General features: G+C 35.9%; 1 protein-coding gene across 2 annotated transcripts; it reads right to left on the reverse strand.

Annotated features, from left to right (window-relative positions):
• Window positions 1-2613: 2613 nt before the first annotated feature.
• LOC578240 (protein MTO1 homolog, mitochondrial) lies at window positions 2614-27189 on the reverse strand. 2 transcript variants are annotated; one of them, XM_778424.5, is made up of 17 exons: window positions 26846-27189; window positions 20289-20564; window positions 19150-19245; window positions 18602-18657; window positions 17981-18161; window positions 16800-16976; window positions 15634-15746; window positions 14721-14833; window positions 12698-12771; window positions 10918-11034; window positions 8848-8978; window positions 8055-8259; window positions 6979-7162; window positions 5834-5952; window positions 5057-5153; window positions 4243-4297; window positions 2614-3522 (listed from the first exon to the last, which is right to left on the reverse strand). In XM_778424.5, the coding sequence occupies exons 2-17, from the start codon at window positions 20527-20529 to the stop codon at window positions 3415-3417; spliced, it is 2067 nt and encodes a 688-aa protein (XP_783517.4). In that variant the 5' UTR covers window positions 20530-20564; window positions 26846-27189; the 3' UTR covers window positions 2614-3414. The 2 variants fall into 2 exon arrangements, with proteins under 2 accessions (XP_783517.4, XP_011677888.2); XM_011679586.2 differs by having other exon boundaries at window positions 26835-27189.
• Window positions 27190-27266: the final 77 nt, after the last annotated feature.

The raw sequence follows: 27266 nt of genomic DNA on the forward strand, positions 1-27266 counted from the left end.
AATACTGCACATCGAGCCAACTAGTTAACTTTGACACTCTATTGTCATGGCTGTTGTAAATTTGGGCAATATATCAATCTGAAAATGTTTGGTACATGCGTATTAGTCATTGTAATCCATAAAGGTTTATCATCGTGGTCGTGTGGTGTAATAAGTTGAATATTGAGTTTCATCCATGAAATTTAACATGAGTGCGTGTGTGTGTGTGTGTGTGTGTGTGTGTGTGTGTGAGAGAGAGAGAGAGAGAGGGGGGGGGGGGGTGAGTGGTTCTAAGAAATGTTGTGGCTAAAGGTCGGAGCAATTTTAGATACCGCGATTTAACAAACAAATAAACAAACAACAAACGTCAACTACGAATATTGCCTTGATTCATTATCTGAAAGCTTAGCTTTTCTCTCTCCTTTACGATTGGTCCTATTTTTTCCACCTTAAATCTCGATCTGTGTTCTTATTTTTCTATTCTTCTATCATATGATTATAATTGCATTTGCATCAAAATTTTACAAGAGGTTCATCTTCTCTCCCTCTCAATCCCTCCTCCCCTATCTCTTTCGTCTTCAGCTTGTCTTCTGTCTCTATATATCTATGTTCTCCTCTTTCTTCTCTATTCGTCACTTTTGTCCTCTTTATTTCTCTCTTGCCATCCACTTCCCCCTTTTGCCTTACATCTCTATCCATCTTTTTCTGCTCTCTCTCTCTCTCTATCTATGCATCCATCCATTTTATTTTCCTGTAACTCCTCAATCTAACCTATCCTCCTCTTTGTCTACTATATTTTCTCGTTCATGTTCTTGTTCTACAGCAGATACTACTTCAAATTACTGATTGTATGCTATATCTTATAGATATTTGTTCTTATTGGTGGAAAATAATAACAAAATATTTGGTTTTCAATAATTAAGAAAAAATAATGATTAATAATAAAAAGTTGTATGATGTATTGGAAAACAACATTCAGATTTTCGTTTGATGGAGTAATTTCAGATAAGCCTCAATGACTTCCACTAAAAACAGGTCTGTTTTCCATTCTAAGGCAAACATGTAATTACAGAAGAATACCATAGAAGGCAAAGCAATAGGCATTAAAATAGCATGATTGGTATTTTATGTTCATATATGTATTTCCTTCATTCATCATGATATTTTGACATTAAAATTCAGCATTACATATTTTTTGCGAAAATAAAGTATAGAAAAAGGGAAATTCTAACATCCATATGAAACATTGTGCAAATTAATATTACATGCCCCTTAAACAAAAGATCATTTAAACACTTAATTGCACATTATGTAGCACATACATATCACGTATATGTATCACTCAAAACGATACATATCATGATCTAGAAATTTGGAAAAAACACACGCACACAAAAAAAAAAATGCAATTTCAATAGCCTTATCCTTCATTCTTTCAACTGTGTGAACATCACAATGATTACTATGTAATCTGAACATGATTTTTGTAGGATATACAATAGGGTATTAAAATTGCCCCACATATATCAACAAAAGTTATTCATAAATGAGTTGAGCTTGATGATCTTCATGATATGGGACAAGACAAATGATGTTTCCCACACTGATTTATCCAGAAAGCATTTAAACTTCAAGTTGAATCTATAACGTCTGCAATCGTTCCCTAAGTTAGTCCAATATCCCAAATATCGATGACAACTCGAAAAAGAAATATTCCACATTTGGGACCAATTTCTTGGTTTGTTGGGAAAGTCGGTAATTGGATTTTGCAAACACTTCAGGAAAAGTATGTTATGTGGAAAAGACATTTTGTGAGATGTGTGGTGGTAGAAGTAGTCCATGATAATGATGCATCCTAACTAATGCTAGATACACAGAGTGGGGACGACTGCAGACGATAGAACACATTAAAAAAAACAGTATGATTAAGGTATGGTAGAAGTATGATAAACGTATGATAGAAGCATGATGCAAGTATGATAGAAGTATGATGAAAGTATGATAGAAGTATGATTAAAGTATGATATAAGAATGATAAAATTATGATTAGGGTATGATGAAAGTATGATAGAAGTATGATAAAGTATGATAGCAGTATGATAGAAGTATGATAGAAGTATGATTAGGGTATGGTAGTAGTATGATAGAAGTATGATTAGGGTATGATAGAAGTATGATAGAAGTATGATTAGGGTATGATAGAAGTATGATAGAAGTATGATTAGGGTATGGTAGTAGTATGATAGAAGTATGATTAGGGTATGATAGAAGTATGATAGAAGTATGATTAGGGTATGATAGAAGTATGATAGAAGTATGATAAAAGTATGATAGAAGTATGATAGAAGTATGATAAAAGTATGATAGAATTATGATAAAATTATGATAAAAGTATGATTAGGATATGATAAAAATATGATAAAAGTATGATAGAAGTATGATAAAATTATGATAAAAGTATGATTAGGATATGATAAAAGTATAATAAAAGTATGATAGAAGTAAGATAAAAGTATGATTAGGGTATTATAGAAGTATGATAACAGTATGATAAAAGTATGACCGAGCCACAACCATCAACAGGGTGATTGGACTACGGTAATGATGGCCGGATCCCTCTGCCCCTTTGTTTTCATAATGCAGCAACTGCTTTGGATCCAAGTTACAATTTTTCTGTCATCTCAAAAGATGAAAAATGCTTTCATCGCACATACTTTTCCTGGAATAACCAGAACAACTGCTACATGGCATAAGGATACAGAATACACGGTGGTAGCTCTCTGGACACTGGCCATAACTTCTATAAAATGAAGTTTCAGCCCAGCAAAAAAAAAAAAAAAAAAAAAAAAAAATGGATGTAAAAAACACTGAGCAGTGGCATTGGAAGAATCGATTTTGGTAGCTGGACCATTTCATAGGACACAAAAAATGAGACTACCCATTTTTCCTCTACTACAAATAAAGAAAACCAAACCTAATTGCCAGACAAAAGAAATCCTAAGTCAATATGCCCATCTTACAAATAAAACAGGTTGACTGTATAAATTGCATAGTTAAAAGAGAGTTCAAAATATAGAATTTGTACAACACTCATATTCATATATAAAACTTATGAAAAGGGTATTTATTATGTGATCACAAGTGAAGCTAACATGTGTAAATAATTATATATACAAGTTATATAAATATAAGGCATCTATTTAGATTTCATCAATAAATAAAATGCTGTAAATTCTCTATTCTCTATTCACCGCACATCTACCCGCGCTACTGGGAGTGTCAAGGTCGAGTGGTTTAAGGCGCTTGACTGGAGATGCGAAGGTCGAGGGTTCGAATCCCAATGACCAGGGTAATAATATATTTGTAAAGTGCTTAGAGACATTGTATTAAGCGCTATATAAAAGCTAAATATTATTATTATTATCATTTTTACTGTCATGAGGCGGTGTGTGTCATCCTGTTCTGACGTTGCCTCTTGACATGGTATAGAAGACGTAAAACAGCAGCTGGGGTTACGCCCTCTAGTCGACTGGCAGCTCCAATCTGAAAGCAAGAAGGTAGAGAAGAGGTACACAGTGAAACCTGCTTTAGTGACCACCTGTATAAAGACCACATTTATCATTAAAACCTTTACTAAAGGAGCCTGTCCATAACGGCCACCTGACCACCAAGACCACTTTTCCTGTGAGCGGCCTTTATATAGAGGTTTCACTGTAATCCATAGCTTTGAGAGAACTGTTCCAGCATATACAAAGGTCATTAGTTCAAATCTTAGCATGGCATTTCATACAGTTAACAAAGACATTATTCATACCCTTACCAAGTTTTGTTTAACTATGTGAAAAACTCTGATCTGTTGTGATTAATGTTTCTTGAAAATGTGACATTAAAGCTCACATCTAAAAGTATTTTGGCGAAAATCATCCAATGACGATGGAAACGCCATTAATCTCAACAACAACAACTATTCAACAAAGGCCCTAATTCAGCCAGTCCGCCTTCCATTCATGAGTTATGAAAAACACACAAAAATTACAAGGGGTATGAATAATTCAGTTGTTAGCTGTATGTTCTTGAAGAAGGCATTTTATCTACATGGCTCTTCTCCATTGCTTGAATTAGTCAACAGTCTATTCATGCAGACATGAACTCTGGTACTCATTGCCCCATACATGTGCATAGAGTACAGACTACGATGCAAACTGACACAAATCATTTTACATTACAAAATAATTATCTTGACACTAAATAAAACACACGTACCGTTGTTGGCCTTGCTTGGGTGAGCTTGTAGATGGCTTCGGTAGAAAGTTTCAAGCTGCAAATATTAAATCCATGGAAAATAAGGATGTTATTAACAGCAGGGGAACTATATTAAGAACAACTTTGTATCTTTGCCGGACAACCACAGGGGTTCCATAGTTATTTATCAAGATGCCTAGTTCCCATATGATGTGGGATACTTAAAAAAAAAGGATCAAGGCAATAAGCCAGTTCGTAAATAGCTTCGGTAAGCATGACCCCAAAATATCTACAGATCTTTGACACGATGGATACGTTCCACTTGTGCATTTAGAATAATCACTGCCGAAGTGATGGAGGTGCTTCATGAATAACTTTTGTTTGCCTCTTGAGAAGAATACTTCCTCCTGTGTATCAGATAAATGTACAGTCGGTGCATAAATGAAAACTGATTACATAACTTTCATGAGCACGATACCAGTATTCGTTTTGATGGGTTTTACAATTTGGGAACAGATGACCTTTATCTGCCCATGCACAGATAGTATTTATGAACTGGCTTATAACAACAGACCTCATGTAAATGCTCACTTAGATAAGAGCCAGACTGCATTGACAAAAAGATGAATAAAAAAAAAGAACCTGGAAAAAGATCTGATGTGCTATGTATAGTGTGCTTCACATTTTTTTAAATACGAGTGGGCACTTAAGTCCTTTTACACCCCAAAATACTGTCTCTTTCCCACTCATCTACACGGTTTTGCTGTTGTGGTTTTGTGATGCAATTCTGATCACACCACGTTTAGACAGGACTCAAAAGGAGGATGAGACAAACCTGGTATAGTCCAGATCTTCGGGCAGTTCCAGCTCCTCGTCTGCCTGCACTTCAGCGATGGCCGCCTCTTGTTGTGGGATGAGAGGGGCATAGATACCTGCAGGATTCCACATTAAAAACATTCAATCAGTACCAGGGGGGTGTTTCACAAAGATCCTAAGTTGGACTTAAATATTATGGATAGCCATTTGTAGCCTTAAAATAAAATATATTCAAAAGCAAAAAATCAAGTATTTTAGATTTTTTATAAATTCCACATCAAGAACATGAAATCTCTTTGATAATAGAAAATATTAATTATTTGAATCAACATTTTATGCCTTTTGAAATAACTTTTACAAAATATTTTTGAAGATGCTAATGGCTTTCCATATTTGTTAAGTCCAACTTAGGATCTTTGTGATGACACCCCCAGAACTGCTATTTCAATTTTGAGAATTGTTGTATTAGAAATAGTTTTTGTTTTTTTGTTGTTGATTGTGAAGAGACACTACAACAATTTGTAGAAAACTAATGTGTCTTTATAAATACCAAAATGATGCTATATTCACAACTTAAATAGACAATGCTTTCCTAAAATGATGTGTATCTTTAAGCCGATTTTTCAAGAATTCGTTACCGTTCGGGCAACTAAAAATAACTAGGAACTACACAGATGTTACAGTGCACCTAAAAAGTCTTGCAATATCTATCTCTCACATCAATTGGATGATGATCATCCAATTACTATTTCTGAAGAGATTTATGAGGTAAGGAGCAGAGAAAAAGTGTATTTACCCTCAATTTTCAATCGTTCAGCAAGTCTATGGTCCTCTAGCCTCGCAAGACTTTCTGAGGGCAAGGCTGCGGCAAGATGGTGGACTGTCAGTCCTGGAAACTGTAATATGTCCATTGCACTATAAAAGAAAACCAAAATGAAGCCATAGAAAAGATACATTTAAAAAATAATTATAAAAGAAAATCCAAAGGTGTCCACTGACTCTAATAATGCAGATTGTTATTTGCCCCTTGCATGAATATCATATTTAACACAGTCAAATTAAATCATGTTATTGTTTTTAACCTTTTTTTGAGATTTTGAACTTTAAAGGTAATACAAAGTTTTGGTAAGGGGTCATGAATTTGGTTCAAATGAACATATTGAAAGCATATGCGATGTCGCGGTTGAAATCGAGTCTAAAATGACGAAATTGTAAATAATGAAGTCTTTAAGTTTTATAGCTCCCTCTCAAGGTCAAGATATTGATTAAGCTATAATACAATGTTATTTGACTAAAATTGACCGATTTGCTATTACCGTTTGGAATATATATATCACAACTGCATATTCTGAGATTTCCATGGTCGAAGCTACCATCGTATGGCCGTAGGCGCTATTTGAAATTTATCAACATTTACCAGGAGCCCTGTAAATTGTTATGTTCAATTTTTCTCGAAAGCAGAAGTGTTATAGGGGCTAAATTTGTTTAGTGCTTATAATACATCTATATGGTCATCCAAATTTAAAAAAAAAAATGATTTTAAACAAGAGAATGACTTTGCACAATACATTAACATCCATTCCATTTTATAAATCAAATTTCTGCTGAAACACAAAGAACACATTTATGTATTACTATGCACATAGAGACCACTTCACAAGTTTCTTTTTTTAATGTGGATGTTTCCAAAGAGGTTCAGCATTGTCATTCATTAAATTTCATTTTGTCTGTTGACCTGTTGTTTCCTAACATTGATTGAAAGCCATGCTTCTCTAGATGTGCTCTCTGTTTATGTCCATATACTTTGACTGATATGAGCAGTTCCTTGCCCTCTTCACAAATTCTTTTTGTTGATATTTACTTTTTTTTCCGTCTTTGTATATGAGAAGTCACAGTACATGAATGTCTTCCAAGCATATTTCCAGTGTCAATGAATCTTACCTCATTTTTTCTGGTGACTTGCTGTTTCCAAACGCTGATTGAACGCCATGATTCTCAAGATGTCTTCTCCACTCCTGTCTATGCAGCTTGACTGATCTGAGCAGGCTCTTGCTCTCTTCAAGAGCTTTTCTTGTCTCCATGGTGTGCTCAAACCTTTCTTGCGATACACACCCAGCAGCAAAACCTGTAGAAATATATTTCTCACAATTACGACACCAAAATGCTAAATAACGGTGGCCTATGGTACTTGCAATCATAAAATAACCCAGCAGCAAAACCTGTAGAAATATATTTCTCACAATTACGACACCAAAATGCTTAATAACGGTGGCCTATGGTACTTGCAATCATAAAATAACCCAGCAGCAAAACCTGTAGAAATATATTTCTCACAATTACCACACCAAAATGCTAAATAACGGTGGCCAATGGTACTTGCAATCATAAAATAACCCAGCAGCAAAACCTGTAGAAATATATTTCTCACAATTACCACACCAAAATGCTAAATAACGGTGGCCTATGGTACTTGCAATCAAAAAATAATGTTAGTCCACAAGAATCTAGTAAATATTTTTCTAAGAAAGTTGAAAGATAATTTAGGATTGCCTGATATATCTTGATATATGAGGATTGCACAGGGATGCCAGTTATAATTGATCAGAGGGCCTGAAAATCACCTAGAATGAGCTATTTTGAATCTAGTAAATATTTTCTAAGAAAGTTGAAGGATAATTTAGGATTGCCTGATATATCTTGATATCTTGATATATGTTGATTGCACAGGGATGCCAGTTACAATTGTTCAGAGGGCTTGAAAATCACCTAGAATGAGCTATTTTGTACACAAAGAAGGCTAAACTATGGTCCATAACTCGCTAGGGCCTGAATTCAGGCTATTGCCTTAAAACTGGCATCCCTGATGGCAAGACAGGCAGAGACAGGGTCAAACCAGAAACCATTTATAAATCCTGCAGTGGGGCTCATGCATACCAACACAAAAGACACCAATTCAGATCTTCAACCATAAGCGTAAAGTTTTTTTTTCTTCTAATACGTAGTGACCCTATACTGACCTCTGTGTGTGAGCCGGAGGTCAGCATTATCAGGACGCAGAGTCATACGAAACTCGGTGCGACTGGTGAACATGCGGTAGGGTTCCGAGGTGCCACGGGTCGTAAGGTCATCGATCAGGACCCCGATGTAACCCTCGGTTCGGCTGATGGTGAAGGGAGGTCTTCTCCTGGCTTTAAGCACTGCGTTGATCCCGGCAATGATACCCTGGGAGAAAGAAATGGACTTAACTTTGGATTGAACTGGGCTCTAGGGCACTTAACATCTGGTGTCAGGTTTTACTGGTTGATGTGTAACTTCATGCACAGGCCCTACACTGCAACAATCCCCCCAAAAAACATAAATTAATCCCTCTCCAACCTCTAACCCCACATGGTGCATGTATTTTCTGAAATACAACTTCTGAGCAAATGTATGATAATGGAATGAAAGTAAAAGCCTCAAATCTTCTCATTTACAAGCTTCAACTGGCACCACAAATTTCTATTTGAATCATTTTATCTGAACAGATTCATCTCTACCATCTAATCAGTATAAATCTGTATTACTAATCCCTTTATCCATCCATCTTTACTGCTTAAGTCCCTCGGATAGGACATCCGCCCCTCGGATAGGATGTTAAATGGAGGCCCCGTGTGGAGGAGAGTCACCACCTTTGCACGTCAAGAACCCATTGCACTATTCGTATAAGAGTAGGCGGCAACGCCGGTGTAGTGATCCACCTGCACACCCCAGTATACTCTGTAAAGAGGTATGTACTCTAATTGGAAGAAGAAGAAGAAGTAGTGCCTTTACCTGTGCTGCTGCTTCTTCATACCCTGTTGTACCGTTTATCTGACCAGCAAAGAACAGCCTCGGTATCTTCAGAGTTTCTAATGATGGTTTGATCTCTCTTGGGTCCACGTAGTCGTACTCTACACCATAACCTGTAAAGAGGAGAAGATTCAGTGAAACTCTTCCTCGATTCACCAGACATATTAAAATTACAATATTGATCTCTCTTGGGTCCACGTAGTCGTACTCTACACCATAACCTTTAAAGAGCAGAAGATTCCGCAGTGAAACTCAGCTACCTCGATTCACCAGACATATTCGTAGCTGCCATCATTTTGGAATTTTCAATCAGTAACATTTAAGTAAAACTGAATATCATGTGCTCGAAGCGCCCATCGAAGTCAGACCTGTCAACCTCTGGAGTTCAAAAACTGTATTCTTAAATCCCCAAAGTTGTATTTTACTGACAAAAACTGTATAAAAAATAAACACAGATCAATGTCTCTTACAGTTCCTACATACAGAAGAATTACATTTTTATGGATCATTGGTTGAATATGCATGATTTCGTCATGACTGGTGTGTTTGATGAACCAATGAACATCCCCAAATTGCCGATGTGAGATATGAAATGGCACACACACAAAAAAATATATAAAAAAAAATAAATAAATAAAATTGTATCAGTTGGCAGCTATGCATATTTAAATTACAATATTTCAGTTACAATACAATGTGTAAAATTAGCAAAAACAAGGTGTGAATAATTTCTTTGCTGGACTTCATCCTGTTCACAGATAAGAATAATGATGCAGGGTTGATAGTGAGCACTAAAAAAAAAATAGGTTTTTTGTTTTCCCCTCAACCACGCCCCCCTTGAGTAAAATAAAAGAAGAGGATTCGCGGGGAAAAAATGGCATCTAACAACATTCCCCCCTTTCGAGTAAGAAAATTGGGAAAAAAATAGGGAAGAAAAGAGAAAATAAGGGGGAATCGGGAAAATCAGGAAATAAAATAGGGAAGAAAAAAAAATCTGATAAAAAAAAAAAAAAAAAAAAAAAAAAAAAAAATCTGTTTTTTTTTTGTTTTTTTTTAATTCGGAAGAGAAAAAAAAAAAATCGGGAAATCGATTTAATTCGGGTTTTTATCAGGCCTGATGATGGTTTGATCTTTCTAGGGTACACATAGTCATACTCCACACTGTATTACCTTCATAGAAAGTGATTATAACAATGCAGTAATATTCATTTTGGGCAAGTCTGATATATCAAATGACTTCAAGCCTGTACAATCTTTTTTTTAAAAGGGGGCTCTTACTAGGGTTGCCAACTTTGAGCCAGAGGTGAGATTGAGACATTGCGAAGTGGGTAATGAGCACTTAATATATTTAGCCGCGAATCGTAGTTTGTACGGGCCTGGACTTTAATATTGAGTGACATATGACCATCCAGTGCACAAGCTATTTGTAAACAATATAATTTCAGAATAACCATTCCCAGACTCTTCATCAACTTGTAAAAAAATACCCAGCTAGTCTGTTTCCTGACAACAAACACAGGTCTTTGTTTAGGCTAAGTTGTCCCAGGGGGATTTACCCCACCAAGGGTAAATGTCCAGGGTATAACTGTCTGGGATGGGTGGGGGGAGAAGTCTGTGATTATTATTTTGTTCTTTAAACAGAATTTAATAACTCAACTGACCCCTGTTAATACACCACAGATAAACATCTTTGACTGTCTACCCCCCCCCCCCCCCCCACCCCCTCCAAGTGAATAAACAATATCAAAATAACTTACCGGTATACAGAGCAAAGGAAAGTTTATTGGTATATAGATTGATAGCACAACGGAAAGTTTCATAAATACACTGGTCATCTTTTCATCTAAAATACTGCAGATGCTGCATTTTGGCACAGCAATACCACAATTCATGGTTAGGTTACTTAGGTTCATGATATGATTGAAATGTTGTCTATCCTGCAGCGGTGGGATGCAAACATACACCATTGCAATGAAAAGTTACTGATGTATAGTAACAATATCATTCAAACAACTGCCATATGACGAAGAAGAGATAGATCATTGTACATACCTGGTTTGGTCATTGTGGCGTTCTCTAGACCCTTGATGCTGTTAACACACTTTTCTTGAAGGTCTGGGGGAAGGGTCACAGAGAATCCCTGCATGTACACGATATCTGTATTCAGACCTAGGTTTGAGAAATCAAGGAAATAAACACTAAATGAAATCAAGCAATTGACTGATAGCACTTTCAACACACTTCTGCCTTCTTCACCAGTAATACTGATGAGAATAGACCATAACCCTAAAGAAAATCTACTGAAAGAGGTAGTTTGCTGTCATCGCATATTTTCATTCTCCTCATCATATAAAAACAGTACAATATAAAAAAATGAGAGTGGCATAAAACAGTAAGGATAGAAAACTTGACAACTTCTATGGGCTCTTTGGCAATTCCATTTGTTACTGAAAACATAACTAGCTGTCTAAAAAGAATCATATATTTCTGAAGGTTATTGATAAAACAGTCTGATATCAGCACTTGAATCACCAAGGGATAAATACGGGTGGAGTTGGCATATTGTTGAAACAAATACTTTTTTGGCAAGTTATATTAGTTAAAATTTCTAACAAACATAACTTTAACCCTACGTTAACTGGGGGGGGGGGGGTCAATTTGACCCCCCCTGTAGAAATTTCGCGACTACTCCGAAACCGCGGCAGATATAAAATTTTTCTCTCATGACTTTTTACTTTCGAGTCTTACGCATCTTTTAAAACAATTTTTTTGAAAATCGGACCTACAGTTACAAGGTCGCGTGACCTTTTGTCTTTGCATGTCAGCCCGAAAATCGCTCATTTTCGTGATTTGTGTACAAAACATATGTAAAAGTCATTTTTCCTAAAAATAGATAAAACATTGGTTATTCAGTCTTGTTTAAAGTTTAGATGTTTGTTTTGGGGTCAAAATAGTTGAATTGTAGTTATAAATGAAATAAAACAACAAAAACAATAAAATACATAAGTTAAAAAAACAATGAAATACATAAGAAATTATAAAAACAAGAGATATCATAAGGAATAACCTGGCTCTTCCAATTTTTTGTGTTGTATTATTATTCCAAATGGTGTAATGAATATATGTAGTGAAAAAGAATACTTAAATATGAATAATCTATGATTTATGGGCCGAAATGTGAATTTTATGACCTTATTTGCATAAATTACCATAAATATGCAAATGAGTGAATTTTTCAAAAATTTGAAATTACCATAGTATTCTATACACTTCACTTGACATGCATGCAAATTTTCGCGGCGATCGGCGGTGAAACGGCCGAGATCTTAGGGGGGGGGGGTCAAATTGACCCCCCCCCCCCCCAGTAAAAACCTGTCTGAAATAGCCTGAAATAGCCCAGTTAAAATAGGGTTAATGCTGCTTCTAAGTATCAGCTTGCATGGTGATGTAGATATACATTAGGCTTGCGGGTGCACCATGTGAGAGAGAGGGAGGATTGAAGAGCCACTGTCGCCACCCATTCTCTCCAAGCGCTATGGTTCTCCTTAGAACTATAAGCTAAGAAAGATTACCAACAGTCTTTTTCAAGACTACATCAACAGTCCTTTTCAGGACTACACACCCTCAAGAAAGATTACCAAGAGTCCTTTTCAGGACTCTTCAATTCTCCCTGTCTCTCACATGGTGCACCCGCAAGCCTACTGTATAAACATGACTTTATCTATGATATAGTTGTATGAAGATGTTTCAATTATGAACAAAGTAGTTTGTCTCAGGAATACGGGAATAATTAATTAGAAAAGATGGACTAATGGGTAAATAATAATCCTACCTTCAGGCTCTAGCCAGATCTGATGTGGCCTGTCACCAAACCTCAAGCATTTAGACTCAATGGAGGGACAATACCTGAGTAAAATACACAATTGACACTGTTAGTATTGTCATTAACATCATCATCATTGCAATGTCATCATTATCATTATTGTTATCCTTTTTATCACTTTTATGTGACCCACCATGTTGGTGGATGCTGAGTAGGGTCATCCAGTCATTATACAGTATGTGTTCATGTTGTGTAATGTTGCAATTATAGTACTTCTTTTTATATGGAAATGAATTCAAATCAAATCGATTAAAGTAGATATTCATCGATTTTAAAAACTACCTTTTTTTTATTATTGCAAAGTTGAAACTTTGATTCGACAAGGTTATCAAAACTCAATGCTTGGAAACATTCGAAGTAACGATTATTATAAATTACAAAATGCTGAAATACGGCCCCGGTATAGCACCTGAAGAGCTCTCTGAACGCTGCTGAGATGTGTGAGATCACAGTATGGACATGACTTGCACAAGCAGACGATGTCCCATGACATCTCACACATTTCCAGTGCCTGTGTTTTCATCTTCTCTTGAGTTCTTTCTCTTACTTCACTACCGTCAGGCTAAATGTATAATCTATTGCCTCACTCTAAAACCCGCGCATGGTTTTATTTTGATGACAAATGCAGTGATACAAAAATAAAGGAATCTGCTGCTTGTAAACAAAATAAGACGCCATTGTATATTCAGCTGCACACACCGGGGTGTGTTTGGCGTCTCAAGAGGGAACAAATGCCGTCCTTAATATCATTCTGGGGGTTTTTCAATTTTAAAGTTTGGTTTCTTTGATTGTTAATTAACCCCTATCCTGTGTATTTACAAGCAAAATATTTTAGTTATCAGAATCGGATCATATCCCCTTTTGAATGGTTTGACATGCCATTACATTTATATACACTAAACTCATTATAATTTGAGAAATAATAGCTTTGCAATTATGTTCATTCTCAATGGAATGTCGTCTGCTTGGGCAGTGTTGGTCCATAAAGTGACGTCATTAAAACATCGTTATTTTTCCGGACGAATCTCTCGTATATCCCAGCTGCAATGGAGGTGGTCGTATTTGTATTTTTTATAAATCACCCGATATGTAGTTGACCTAAAACTTGTCCGATGGCCATCTGTTAGTTTACCAGTTTCTAGTGATACATTGACATATTTGTGATCTTCTTTGAATTTCACCTTTAAAGCTAATAGTGCTTTAATCATCATCACACCATTCTATGTTTTCCAGTTCAATGTTCATCTATCTCATTCATGGACTATCCATATTTCCTCCATCTACACATGTTTATACTTTTTCCACAAAACACCAAGTAAAATTACATGTACCGGTATGTGTAGAGCTAACGACTAAATGATTCTTAACCTTACCAAGTTTTTTATAAGTATATTAAATATTGATTTGTCCAGCTTTATCTTTCTTGAGATTATGAAATATGAAAGCTTACATCTAAAAGTATTCAACAAAGTCCCTAATTCAACCAGTCCAGCTTTCATTCTATATAGTTACGGAAAACTATAAAAAAAACACCATGTCATGTTAATAGCACACATGGCAGTTTTTGGATAAGGGATTGGTCAACTTTGTCTCCGATTTTGAAACAAAATCCTGGATTCAGCTCATGCTGCAATGATAATTATAAACCTTTAGGTTGGTCAGGAATCCCATGACTTTTACAAGCCAATCGCCTGTCTGATTATCAAGATATTTATGAATGGAAATCAACATCAAATGTTTGCATTTTCCTAATGGATTTCATAAAAACCCAACAGTCTATTAGGCAAAACAAGTATGGTAAAACCGGTCACTCAAAGGTTTTTACTTTTTTGAGGCACTTCTTGATCATTTTGAAGTGCAATTATTTTAGGGCTTCAATATTACACCATATCACAGACACTGATAACACGTAGGGCCGTGCATCTCAGATTTAACATTGTTAAACGATGCCTTTAAGATGAAGGTCTCGTACCTGGGTCCATTGGCTTCCTCCTGAACATGGACATTGAGATGCTGGTTATCAATGCATATACGATGTACTTCATGATTTGAATGTGTCAGGTGACAGATCACCTGATCTTCAGGCTGTGGAGATAAAAAAAATTATAAATCCAGTTAAGACAGGAACTAAGAATGACAAAAGAAGATCAAAGCAAGTCTAATGATAATGAAAAGGTTCACCTTTTTAATTCTGTTTGGTGTGTGTACCAATCAACTTTTTTTAGGGTGAAATACAACACCATCACCGGGGTTTACATCAATTTTTCTCCCTTTATATCCAGAGCATAATGTTGAGAACACATGTGCGTTAGGCCCCTGTTTACATTTCATATTTTGGTGGTTCTCTGCAGATATTAGTTTACCCCTGTCCTGACTGAATGACTAGACCTGGCAACATCACTGAGGAAAGGTTTGGGAGAACCAAGGCAGATTCAAAGTACCTGTTCGCATCAAAACATTTAAAATCCCGGTCGGTAGAAACACAACTTTTCACTGTTCATGAACTTTAACCAATTGAATGCTGGGTCCATTTATAGAATAAAAGCCAAATTTACTTGTAGACAATCGCACTACTTGTCTGAAGTCATTGCGATTCTAAACCAATTTGGCTTTTTCCCCACCGAAGGAAGCATGAATCCCTCGAATTTAAAATGTTATCAATCATATGACTACCTATTCAGATCCTTGGTTAAAAAGATTTTACATATTTGAATGTTGATATTACAAATATATTCTTCCAATATCGGATCACAGTCAGATCGTGTAGTGTGAGCCAGGCTTTATTCTAAAACCAAATATTATTCAATAGGCTAAGCAGTGTACATTACAGTGTACATGAAATGTCTCTCTTATTGAGTTTGCTACCGTCATCAGCCATCATTTACCTGTATTGCTACCCTGTCTGTCATAAAAGAGAAGGGTATTGGAGGCATGTCTCCATGGTTTGGTGTCAGCTCACTGTAGTCTATTGTCCTTCCGTCCAAACGAGGAGGAGTACCTACATCAAGCGAGAACGCAATATGAGAAATATGAGTAATAATAAAGCAACAAAAAAAGCAACAACACAATAAGAGATGAAGAAGTAGAAGTAGCAGTAGAAGAAGTAGAAGAAGAAGTAGAAGACGAAAAAGAAGAAGGAGATAAAGAAAATGGAGAAGGAGAAGAAGAAAGAGAAGAAGAAGAAGAAGAAAAAGAAGGAAGAGAAGAAGAAGAAGAAGAAGACAAAAAAGGAGTAGAAGATAAAGAAAATGGAGAAGGAGAAGAAAAAGAAGAAAAAGAAAAAGAAGAAAGAAGAAAGAAGAAGAAGAAGAAGAAGAAGAAGAAGAAGAAGAAGAAGAAGAAGAAGAAGAAGAAGAAGAAGAAAAAGAAGAAAGAGAAGAAGAAGAAGACCAAAAAAGCAAAAAGGAAGAGAAAGATTCGTCCTGGTTACAATGAAGTAAGAATAAATCAATAAATTACGTGTAAAATATAGTGGTGAATGAAATGAAATTGGAAGACAGAGAACAAGGAAAGAATGAAAAGAAAAAAAAAGACAGGAAATATATCAACAAGAAGTATGGTAGTTTCAGCAAGAAAGGACAGGAAGGTCCAAGACAGAAGAAGAGTGTATAATATTAAAGAGAATAATACAGTTTGAATAGGTATTTGAAGAATAAAAATCTCTAGATTCTAACATTTTATTGATACATCTATATTCAAGGAAGATACACACATTACCAGACAAATAGACACACAGCCGAGAGAAGAAATGAGTAGCATATGGAAAAGCACTCTGGCAATGTCGGAATTGTCTTTTATAAGGCTTTTTAAGAAAGGACCCCATTAACAATCTTCTTTCTTCTATTTGGGATGTAGCTTGAAAGTTTAGGCATGAAGCCAAGCACCAAAGGTAGTAATTCTGACATCAATACATGCAGACTCCAGCCAACCACAGGTGGGAAAAGTATGGTTGCTGATTCACCTAATATGATCTTTTCTTTAAAGCTTACGGGAAAGACATGCCAAAGGTTCCTTGATGAACCTAAATCTTACTTGAAATATGCATGCTTACCCGTTTTTAGTCTTCCAAGTGTAAACCCAGCATCTTCAATGCGCTTGGCCAGACCAACCGAAGGCTCATCCCCTATTCTACCAGCAGGTCTCCTCTCTACACCCAGGTGGATCTCTCCTCTTAGGAATGTTCCGGTTGTTATGACAACTGCACTGCTACGAATAGTCTCACCATTCTCTAGAATACAAAGCAGTCATTTTATTGAAGAATTTAATGAATTCACACTTAGCTGAGAGTAGTGCTGTAAGTCAGACACTATATTCGTGTTAGGTTTGGTTCGGCAGAGTTCGGCAATTTTTCACCCGAACTTGGTTCGGTTCGGGGTTCGGCTACAGCACTAGCTGAGAGACTTTATCTGCTTTGCTGCAGTGGTAGTGTAATATTGTCCCACTTTTTCTATGTGCAATGTACATAGGTTTCCTGGGGATATCAACATACAAATTTATGCCAAGTCGCTAAAGCCTTGGTCACAAATGCCATTATGAACTGCTACGAACGCCGTACGAACGATTTTTAAGCAATGGAAATTCAGGAAGACAATGGAAAAACAGGGAGATTCGTACAAAATTATCGTTCGTACGAACCTCTGTGACCGTAGCATAAGATAGCTTCTACATTTCTTTTTAGGCATGTCAAGATGCACCTAGAATGCAAAACCCATAATTGTTGTTGCATGTCATCGCATCTAAAAGTAAAATATGACATATTTGAATGACAGGTTTGCTTCTATTTAACTAGACCGAGGTTCTTATAATGGCTTTCAATCATGACACTACATCTCTTCCCTTAAGTAAAAAAAACACCATAATTTTTTGTGCTCATTACATGATACTATATTTCACTAAAATACCTATTTAAATTTCAAAAATATAAATGCCTGTTTATAGTCTTTGATGACCATGATGACCTTGTGTCCCTCTCAGATAATGGCATCAGACAAAACTTGCCTAAATTTCTGAGGTTTTAAGTAAACAACACTTTAAAGCCCCACTGTACTACTTGCTCCCTCTATATAGATAAACCCAATCAGTGCCTGTTGGTCCCCCATGATCCTCTTTTTCTTATGTTCATTGAGAGCTGAGTTGATGAGATAGCCACCTATCAGTGACCTCGCTGGGTGGTCTAATCCCTTCTGGCCGATGTAATACAGAAAGCCTTTAATATTGTGACCCCGTATTTACCCAACACAACCCCCGAGCACACTGGCTTGTCACCATGGCAACCATCCATCTCGGCCACATCCTCCCCTTGGATGATAAGGTCTTCTACGGGAGCAGCCCTGACAGTCAGGTTTGGTGTGTTAAGTATCTCATCCTGCATGTAGCTCTGGTACTGATCCCTGTCGATCTGGGCGCGTAGTCCCTATAATTGACGAGTGGAACAGCAAATGAGTTACCGTAAAAACTAAGAACTTCTGCGACAGGACACTTTAGCAGACTGTTAAAAATGACAGCTTTTCACACTAAGATTCTTTCAATAATTTCAAAATGGTAGTGTTGATTAAAAAGCATATTGTGATTCAATTCACAAAATTGGCAAACATTTAATATACATGAGAGTTTCTGGTTTGCAGTAGTCCATTCTCTGCTAATGTCCATATTTTGCAATACTTGCCATTTACCAACTTAAGGAAATGGTAAAATATGCCAAATTAAAACTGTTGACAGCCTCAAAACCAAAGAAACAAAGAATATTATTAAAATGAAAAGTTACTAAGATGAGGTTACACACATATATGTGTAGTGATAGAGTAATTTCAGGTCATTGTGACGTATAAAACATTTTATGCTCTTGTATCTCACCCAAACTGCAGGTCCTTTCCGTCTGTTCAAAACTTTGTACTGGATGCCAGCTTTATCTACAGTATTAGAAAGATAAGACAGTTTTTCATGTGTTACATACATGTAGTTATACCCCAGTCAGTCACTCCGCCAAACTGATCAATTCTTGGCTTTTTGGAGTAATATGTCATTATTTGTTTGATCTATTTTTTTCTAGAGCAAATAAGATATTTCCTGTTTAAAAAAAATATATATATATACATTATAAAGCAAATTATATAGATGAGCATTACATTTATGATATAAATGGGAACAAAAATGAGATCACTAATAGCTGGATTATGTTGAAGCATGAATTTGAATAATGTACCGGTATAAAAATATTGTTTTGATATTGGTTTTAAAAAATGTAAATGTGAACTTTTGTATTTGTAATCAAAATTAAAATTGCCCATGGGCAAAGATATGGAGGGGGGGGAAAAATCATTTGTTTGGTCTGATATTGGTCAAACTATCCCCCTAAAGGTATACAATAACTATCAGGGAGGTCTTCATCAAGTTCAACTTACCACAGAGTCTTGCAGATATCCCATCAAGAGCGTCAATCTCTCTCATCAGATGACCCTTACCAATGCCTCCAAACGATGGGTTACACGACATTACACCTATAAAAACAAAACAGAGAAAAGAAAACAGAGTTAGAATAGAACCAAGATAGTTGAACTATGTGCAGAATCTATTGTCATGAACAATTGGGAGTGCTTGCGATAAGCACCAGAGTTACAATCAGCTAGGGCTCTGTATTATCTGGTTATTTTGGTTTTGCCCAAAATTTAAACACAAATTATTTTGTTTTCTTGCTGATTTGTGCAAGCTCTTGTTCTCTAATTCCATCTCTATTACACACATGAGAACCAACTCTACATGTACTATCCTTGCTTCATATTTCAACTACATTTTGCCTACCTACTCTCTACAAAAATACCCATTCTGAATTCACTGATCCAGCTAGGCAAACAAATTTGAAGGGGTGTAATACATTATATTTTTCTCAAAATAAATATCACTATGGGTATTACAATGAACATTATGAGAGGGTTAACCCATTCACTACGGGAACTGGGTGACCCATGTATAACGTCTATGGGAATAAGATAATTTAGTAGTCAACAGGGTAACACATTCAAAATGTCCAGCAGTCTATTATGCTCAATTGCTCACCCATGGATCTTCAACACTTGCTAGCAACAAGTCCTCCTATCGTAAACAATACAAATTACCGTAGTAAGACAGAGAGATCGATACGGACGTTGTCTATTCTTTTTCCTCTATAATAAATCCATGAACTATCGGTAGTTTTTTTACTACCAGTGTACCACTCTCAATTGAAACTAGAAAGATTACATTTCAAGTTCAGAAGCAAGTCAGTGTCTTTTATCATCTCGTCATCAATTATTTATTCCCCTGAGGGGGATAATTCAGCTGCAGGCCACCTGGACATCTTGCATACCAACTAAATTGTGATGAAACACATGCCTGAATTTCAACCAATCAAATTATGATTGCATATCTAAGACTTGTATTTTATTTCTATTACATGAAACATTGATAGTTCCTGAGGCTTCTTTTGAATGTATACAGACTTTCTAGAATTGTGCTTTGATAAACACTGCATTTCATTCTGAACAGTATAGTACTAGGTCCTTACCTATGGTTTCAATCTTATGTGTCAGGAGTAGGGTCTGGGCGCCCATACGAGCCGATACACCTGCTGCTTCACACCCAGCGTGCCCCCCTCCGACCACTATCACATCGTATCTCTCCTTGTCACCTAGAGGTTTGGACCCTGACGAAGTGGATCCGAATCTGTTCCTGGAATGCACGGGTCTACAGAAGGTATGCGGGCGTCTGGCTCTCCTGGCCAACCATGCAGATCTATGTGCCAACATCTTGGTGTACTTTCCTGAATCACCTGCAAATCCGTCTGAAAATATGCACAGTATGAAGAAGTTACCAATAAAATTGGAAATGCAGCATATCTATATACCGGTAGACGTAGTCCATTGGAAAAAATAGGAAAACAGTAATGCCCGGTCTCCTCCTTTTTTATTTGGCCTTATGAGCAGATGAAAAAAAAGAAGAGTTTTGAAGAACTTTGAAGGTACATGTAGTTTTTCAAACTCATATTAACCATAGTTAGGCCCTTAACTTATTAAAGGGCTAGGACTCAGGGATAATAAGAAAGAAATAACCATCTAGTATGGGTCATTCTTAAATAAAAACTGACATTTTTTAACCTTCCCAGAAATATTATTAGAGGCAGCTAGTGGAGCTGGAGCCAGTTCCTAGAAAACCAACGACAAGACAGTCATAATTTTATCCGCCAACTACAGAGATGTCAGTGATCTTCCTTAACTGTTTCACGAAGAGCTTACTAGCTAGTATCTTGTGAAATGGATACTATCGGCGAGTAAAAAGAGCCAAGCCATCGCCTTAGTTGCATTACCACCGGATTATTAAAAAAGTAATATTAGGAAAAATTCAATTATTTAAATGAATTAGGAATAATTCTCATTACGGTAGATAACTTGACATATAGGCGCGCACCCGCCCGCAACCCACCATCGGTTAACTCCAGGAAGCTCCGACGCTGATGCATCGGAGCTTCCTGGAGTTAACCATCGGTATGCACTGGTATTGTGCAGCAGTTTGCCGTGAAACCTGTGAAAAAGTGTATGCTATAAACGTTTTTCTGAAAAATACTCCAAAAATAACAGGAAAATTGACACGAAACAGGTAATAAACATAACGACTTTTAACTCATGATCTTTATTTGGACATTTAATGAATATTTACTTCATTTTGGGTATGTTTTAGTAGGATATCTCCACGCCGGAGTTACTTACTTGGTGTCACTGAGACATGGTTTACGAGTGAAGCCGATAGGAGCCTTTTTTCTATTTCTGGTTTTAATCTTGTGAACAACAATAGACAAAGTAGACGTGGAGGAGGTGTTGCTTTGTATATTCCTTCCCAATTAGAATACCAGATACATCACGATCTTGATATAATGTCAGATCATATAGAAACTATCTTTGTTGAGATTGATAACCCTGGTCAAAAGAATCATTTTATAGGAGTTGTATATAGGCCCCCAAATGGTAACTTTAATGATTTTGTAAATGAAATTCAGTCAATTTTAGACAATCCACTTTTAGTTGGAAAGTCACTCTATCTTATGGGAGACTTTAATTTGAATTTATTACTTTGTAATAACGATAATCGAATTGATGTTTTTCTAAACATGTTAATGTCTTTCTCATTATTGCCCCTAATCACTAAGCCAACATAACAAGAATAACAGAAGTTTCCAGTACTTTAATTGACAATATTTTTTGTAATGTACAACCATATCCACCCTCTGGAATTATAGTATCTGACATGTCTGATCATTTTCCTGTATACTGTATGTTGTCTTCGGTGAAATTGAATTGTGAGCCTAGAGGCCGCACGTCTGTCCGTAAAGGAACTCCTGAAAATATTGCCAAATTGAGAGAGGCATTAATTGCAACTGATTGGAATGATGTTCTTTCAGACCAAAATGTTGAAAGTGCTTTTGATAATTTCTTTAATAAATTCATGTTGTTGTATGGTGAGAATGTTCCTCTGGTTGAATATAAAAAGAAGAATTATAATAAAGTTCCTCGTATGCCATGGATAACTAAATCAATATTAAGGTCAATTACTAAGAAAAATAAGTTGTATTATCAATATAAAAGGAGAAGCTCTGATTTTTTGTGGAGAAAGTATTCTAATTATAGAAATACTCTTACTTCTGTATTGCGTGTTGCTAAGAAAAAATATTACTCTGCTCAATTTCAAATGACATTTAATAATATTAAGAATACATGGAAAGTAATTAGAAGTTTTTTTAAGCCATCAGTAAAAACTACAAATATCAAATGTATAAATGTGAATGGTTGTTCCGTAGAAGATAGACAAATTATTGTGGACAATTTTAATGATTATTTTTGTAATGTCGGGCTGAAACTTCAGGACTCTATTCCCAGATGTCAGAAAAGTTTTATTGAGTTTATGCAAGAACCCAATATAGATAGCCTATTTTTAATGCCCACAAATGAAATAGAATTGTTTAAACTTGTGAGTTCGCTTAAAAGTAATAAGAGTCCTGGCTTTGATGGCATAAAAAATGAATTAATTAAGGATATTATACATGGAATTGTGATACCACTTGTTCATATTTATAATTTGTCTTTCTTATCTGGTATTGTACCAGGACAAATGAAAATTGCTAAGGTAGTGCCAATATTTAAAAAGGGTGATCCTCAAACATTAAGTAATTATAGACCTGTAGCGACTAATGTTACAGTGCATTCATTTATAATTCACTGGTATACATATTGTGTTTTTAATACAAAATGGCCGCTTTAGAAGTCATTGAGAGTTCGAGGATTTGGTATTACGCCATGTCCTCAGAACTGGTTTTAACTCGATTTATTATATAACGATGTTTATTCATTAGTATTTTCATCACATGATGAATTAACATAGATGTACGCGTATTTATTCATAAGTATTTAGATCACGTGCCTTATTAACATACATGTGCGCTTGTTTTGAACCAATCGCGCTGTAGTTGATTGGCGCTCTTCTGATTTTCCTGTGCGGGAATCAGTGAGCTGTTTTAATATTGGTATACACACATGCTGTTATTGTGTTGATATTTGTACCTAGAAAATTGTATCCAACGAGGATTGAACTGTTACGTCCCCGGACCATTCCCGGTGGACGTGCTCACCTATTTACATCTTGTACGTTTTGCAAGATATATTTTGACTCTCTCGATGTTCAGCATTGACGACACTTTAATTCACCAGCAGTGAGAATAGAACATTTAATATGACCTAACGTTTTTCCCACCTGCATTATTGTTTGACAACCTTTTATCATCGACTTCATATGATATATATTGTCTCGACATTTGATTCTTCGACCTGCATCGCAAGTCACTGAAGTTGATCTATTGACATTGACTGCATCATCATTGTATTCAGCTGTTTATACTGATTCATCATCGTCTTCATCATCGTTGTCTCCATATCGTCGACTTCATCATCGCTGTCTTCACCAGCGTCGTCTTCATCATCATTGTCATCATCGTTGTCTTCAACATCGTCTTCATCATCGTGGTATTCACCTAGCGTCGATCATCGTCTGCATATATCCTACGCGATCGACAACCAGCTCATCGACCACCGTTTTCGACTAGCTAGTTTCTACATCTATCTAGAACTCGAAGAAGATCTACTCTGAATTCAACTCCAATGACTCACGTAACGTTAATTATATTGTGATTTATGCATTCATTGCATTGCATTGTTTATCATTGTGATGCCTTATTTTGAGTGACTGAGTGCCTGTTGTTGAGTGCGTACGCTTACTAACACATATTTTACATGTTTATAATTGCACTAGTCTAGTTCTAGGCCTAGACTGCCTGGTCTACTGATCTAGATCTGCTATATCTAGATCCACCGATATATTGTTGTATTCTCGTGTTGTGCATTCCGTACACATACACAAGTAGAGATTTGTTTAGTGGTTTCTTGAACCACAATATTTCGTGCCTATGTAAGTAAATCTAAACGCTGTCTAGCTTAGATTTGAGTAGTATTTTCTTGACTGTTATTATTCATGCAGTGTGAATGATATTTAACTGACTTGTTTTAGTACTGTTTTAAGTTGTACTGAACAGGACTCCTGATATTTCGAGACTTGTATTAAGCGGTAATCCTTAATACCATAGTGACTAAGTTGAGTCTCCTTTACATTAATGTGCTGTTGGAAGTTATCTATGTTTGATTATTAATAGTAACTACCAAGGGCCTAGCCGCCTAGTGATAGTTTAATTGTCTGTCACTGTAGAGATAGACAGAAGAGGTTTCTGATAATTCTGTAATCATTGTTTCTTATGTGAAATTATAGAATATAGAACCAGTTTTTAACCATAAGCAATTTGTCTGGATGTGATCATTTATTAAGTGTTTTCTTGTCTGGAGGGATACTGCTTTTTAGTAGTTTAATTAAAAAAGGGAATTGTGTGGGATTACTAGTTAACACGCAACATAGTCCATACCCCATGCAGTTTTCTAAAGACCCATTTCATTATTGACATCCTTTTCAAAGCTTTTAGAAAAACTTATATATGATAGAACAGTGATATTTTTAAAAAAGACTGAAATATTTTCAAAATTCCAATTTGGCTTTCGTGAAAAGCACACCACTATACATGCAATTTTACACTTTGTTGATAAAATTGCTCAAGCACTAGATGATCACCTTCATACAATTGGTATATTTTTGGATTTCTCTAAGGCGTTTGATACGGTTGATCATGAAATTTTAATAAGTAAATTGTCATATTATGGAGTGAGGGGCATCGCTCTTAGCTGGTTCAGGAGCTATTTAACAGGCAGAAAACAATATGTATCATTAAATGGAACTGACTCAAGTCATCAAACTATATCTTGTGGGGTCCCTCAGGGGTCCCTTCTTGGCCCCTTCTTTTTATATTATATATTAATGATTTTTATCTTTCATCTGATGTACTATCTTTCATATTTTTTGCAGATGATTCAAGTGTATTTTTTTCTCATAAAAACCCTGAAGTTGTATTAGATACAGTTAATATTGAATAAAAAAAGTTATTTTGTGGATTCATGCAAATAAGTTGTCCTTGAATCTTCAAAAGACAAACTATATGTTTTTTAGTAACTCCCTAAAGGATGTACCTGGAAATGTATTTTTTGATGATGTTAATGTTGTGAGAGTAACTTCCACCAAGTTTCTTGGGCTACATATTGATGAGAAGCTGTCTTGGGCATCTCATTGTACTAATATTTGTAAAGTCGTGTCTAGAAATACTGGTGTAATTTATAAATTAAGTTCTTTTGTCCCACAAGAAATTTTGCTTATTTTGTATTCTACTTTAATTTTGCCTTATCTCAATTATGGAGTGCTGGCATGGGGGAAGTCATTGAAAACACAATTAGATAAGATTTGTGTTGCCCAAAAGAGGGTGGTTAGAGTTGTTTTTAATGCGAGCTATCGTGCTCATACTAATGTTTTGTTCTACAGTAATAAGCTATTGAAGGTTGAAGACATTTACTTTATACAGTTAGGCGCAATTATGTATGGTTTTGAAAATGGTACTCTCCCAAATGTGTTAATACAAATATTTCGAAAGAACAATCAAATTCATAGCTATAATACAAGGCAGGCAACTGCACTTCATATTCCACGTGTAAGAACTGCTTTTGCTCTGAAGACGCTGGCTTGTACTGGTCCCAAGTTTTGGAACTCACTCCCTATTAATGTAACTAGATCTGTTAGTGTCTTTGGTTTTAAACGCAAATTGAAATTACATTTATTGAGTAACTATGTCGACAATTAACGTAAAAATTATATCACCAGAAATGATATTAGGAAATAATTTATCAATTGTTATTGATAACGTGCATTATCTTTTTGTTTTTGTTATGTTTGATTATTCAATATAAATGTCAGCATTTCACATTCTCTCACCCCCCCCCCCCCTCCTCTCTTCTATTTTTTTCTTTTTCTTTACACCTAATACCATTTTCCCCTATATACATATAACTTTCTTCTTTCTCTGTTTTTTTTCTTTTTTTTCTCTGTTTTGTTGTTTTTCTCGTTCCAGTTTGCTTTTTTCCTCTTGATCCCTTTGTATATATTTTCATCCTCTCCTTTTCACATTTCAAGATATCCCTTTTGTAAATATTTCCCCCATATTTAATCATGTGTAGTTTTTGATAACTTTGAAACATTTTTTAAAAGTGAAACATTAATGGATTATGTTATATGGGGACCTTGCTCTTACAAGCCCAGCTTTTCTAAGGTCTCCACTTTCTTTCATTTGGATTATATATCGACTTAAAATTGCACTTAAATTGTTTTTTCTTATGCTGTTTTTTGTTCTATTATTATATGTAAAAATGTTGTGAAAGAAAGAAATAAAATGAACCTTGAACCTTGAACCTTGAACTTACCATGCTTACGAGTTACGGGTCAAATGTTGGATAGGTTTCTGAACAAGCGACCATCACTCTTCACGCAGGGATATATTATTATGGGTGCCAATTAAGACTAAGTCATATAAATATCACATTACATATCATCACCTAGCCCTGGCTTAATTAAGGCTAGGACTTACCATTCACTCACCAGAGTTGAAGTGTAGTGTATCAGCTATCAGCTCAGTGTTGCACGTGCCCTGCGGGGTACCCGCACTCCGCAGCTCAGCTAGGCCGCCGAGGCCGGGGTCCGGACACTAGTAGTAGGCCTACAGTACAATGCTGTGCTTTCTTGACTTTAGTTTGTCTTTGCCGTTGGCCTTAATTGCACGACACCAATTAGACTAAATTTACACCAGAATATGAAAGCTTAATTTTCGTATGAGCTAGTCACTTGACTTCCTGTGATAACGTACTGCCAACGAAGGGATATTCGTAAAATTTGGCGTAAAAATTGGAAATAGCAGACTCAATTAGATAAATTAAACACGCATGCGCAGCTTTCAGAGAATATTTCGGGAAAACAGTAATATATTATGAGAAATTAAAATTAAAAAACCAATTATTTAAAT

The sequence above is a fragment of the Strongylocentrotus purpuratus genome, unplaced genomic scaffold (assembly GCF_000002235.5).
Source record: "Strongylocentrotus purpuratus isolate Spur 01 unplaced genomic scaffold, Spur_5.0 spur5_scaffold_2, whole genome shotgun sequence".
In the NCBI taxonomy this organism is placed as follows: Eukaryota; Metazoa; Echinodermata; class Echinoidea; order Camarodonta; family Strongylocentrotidae; genus Strongylocentrotus; species Strongylocentrotus purpuratus.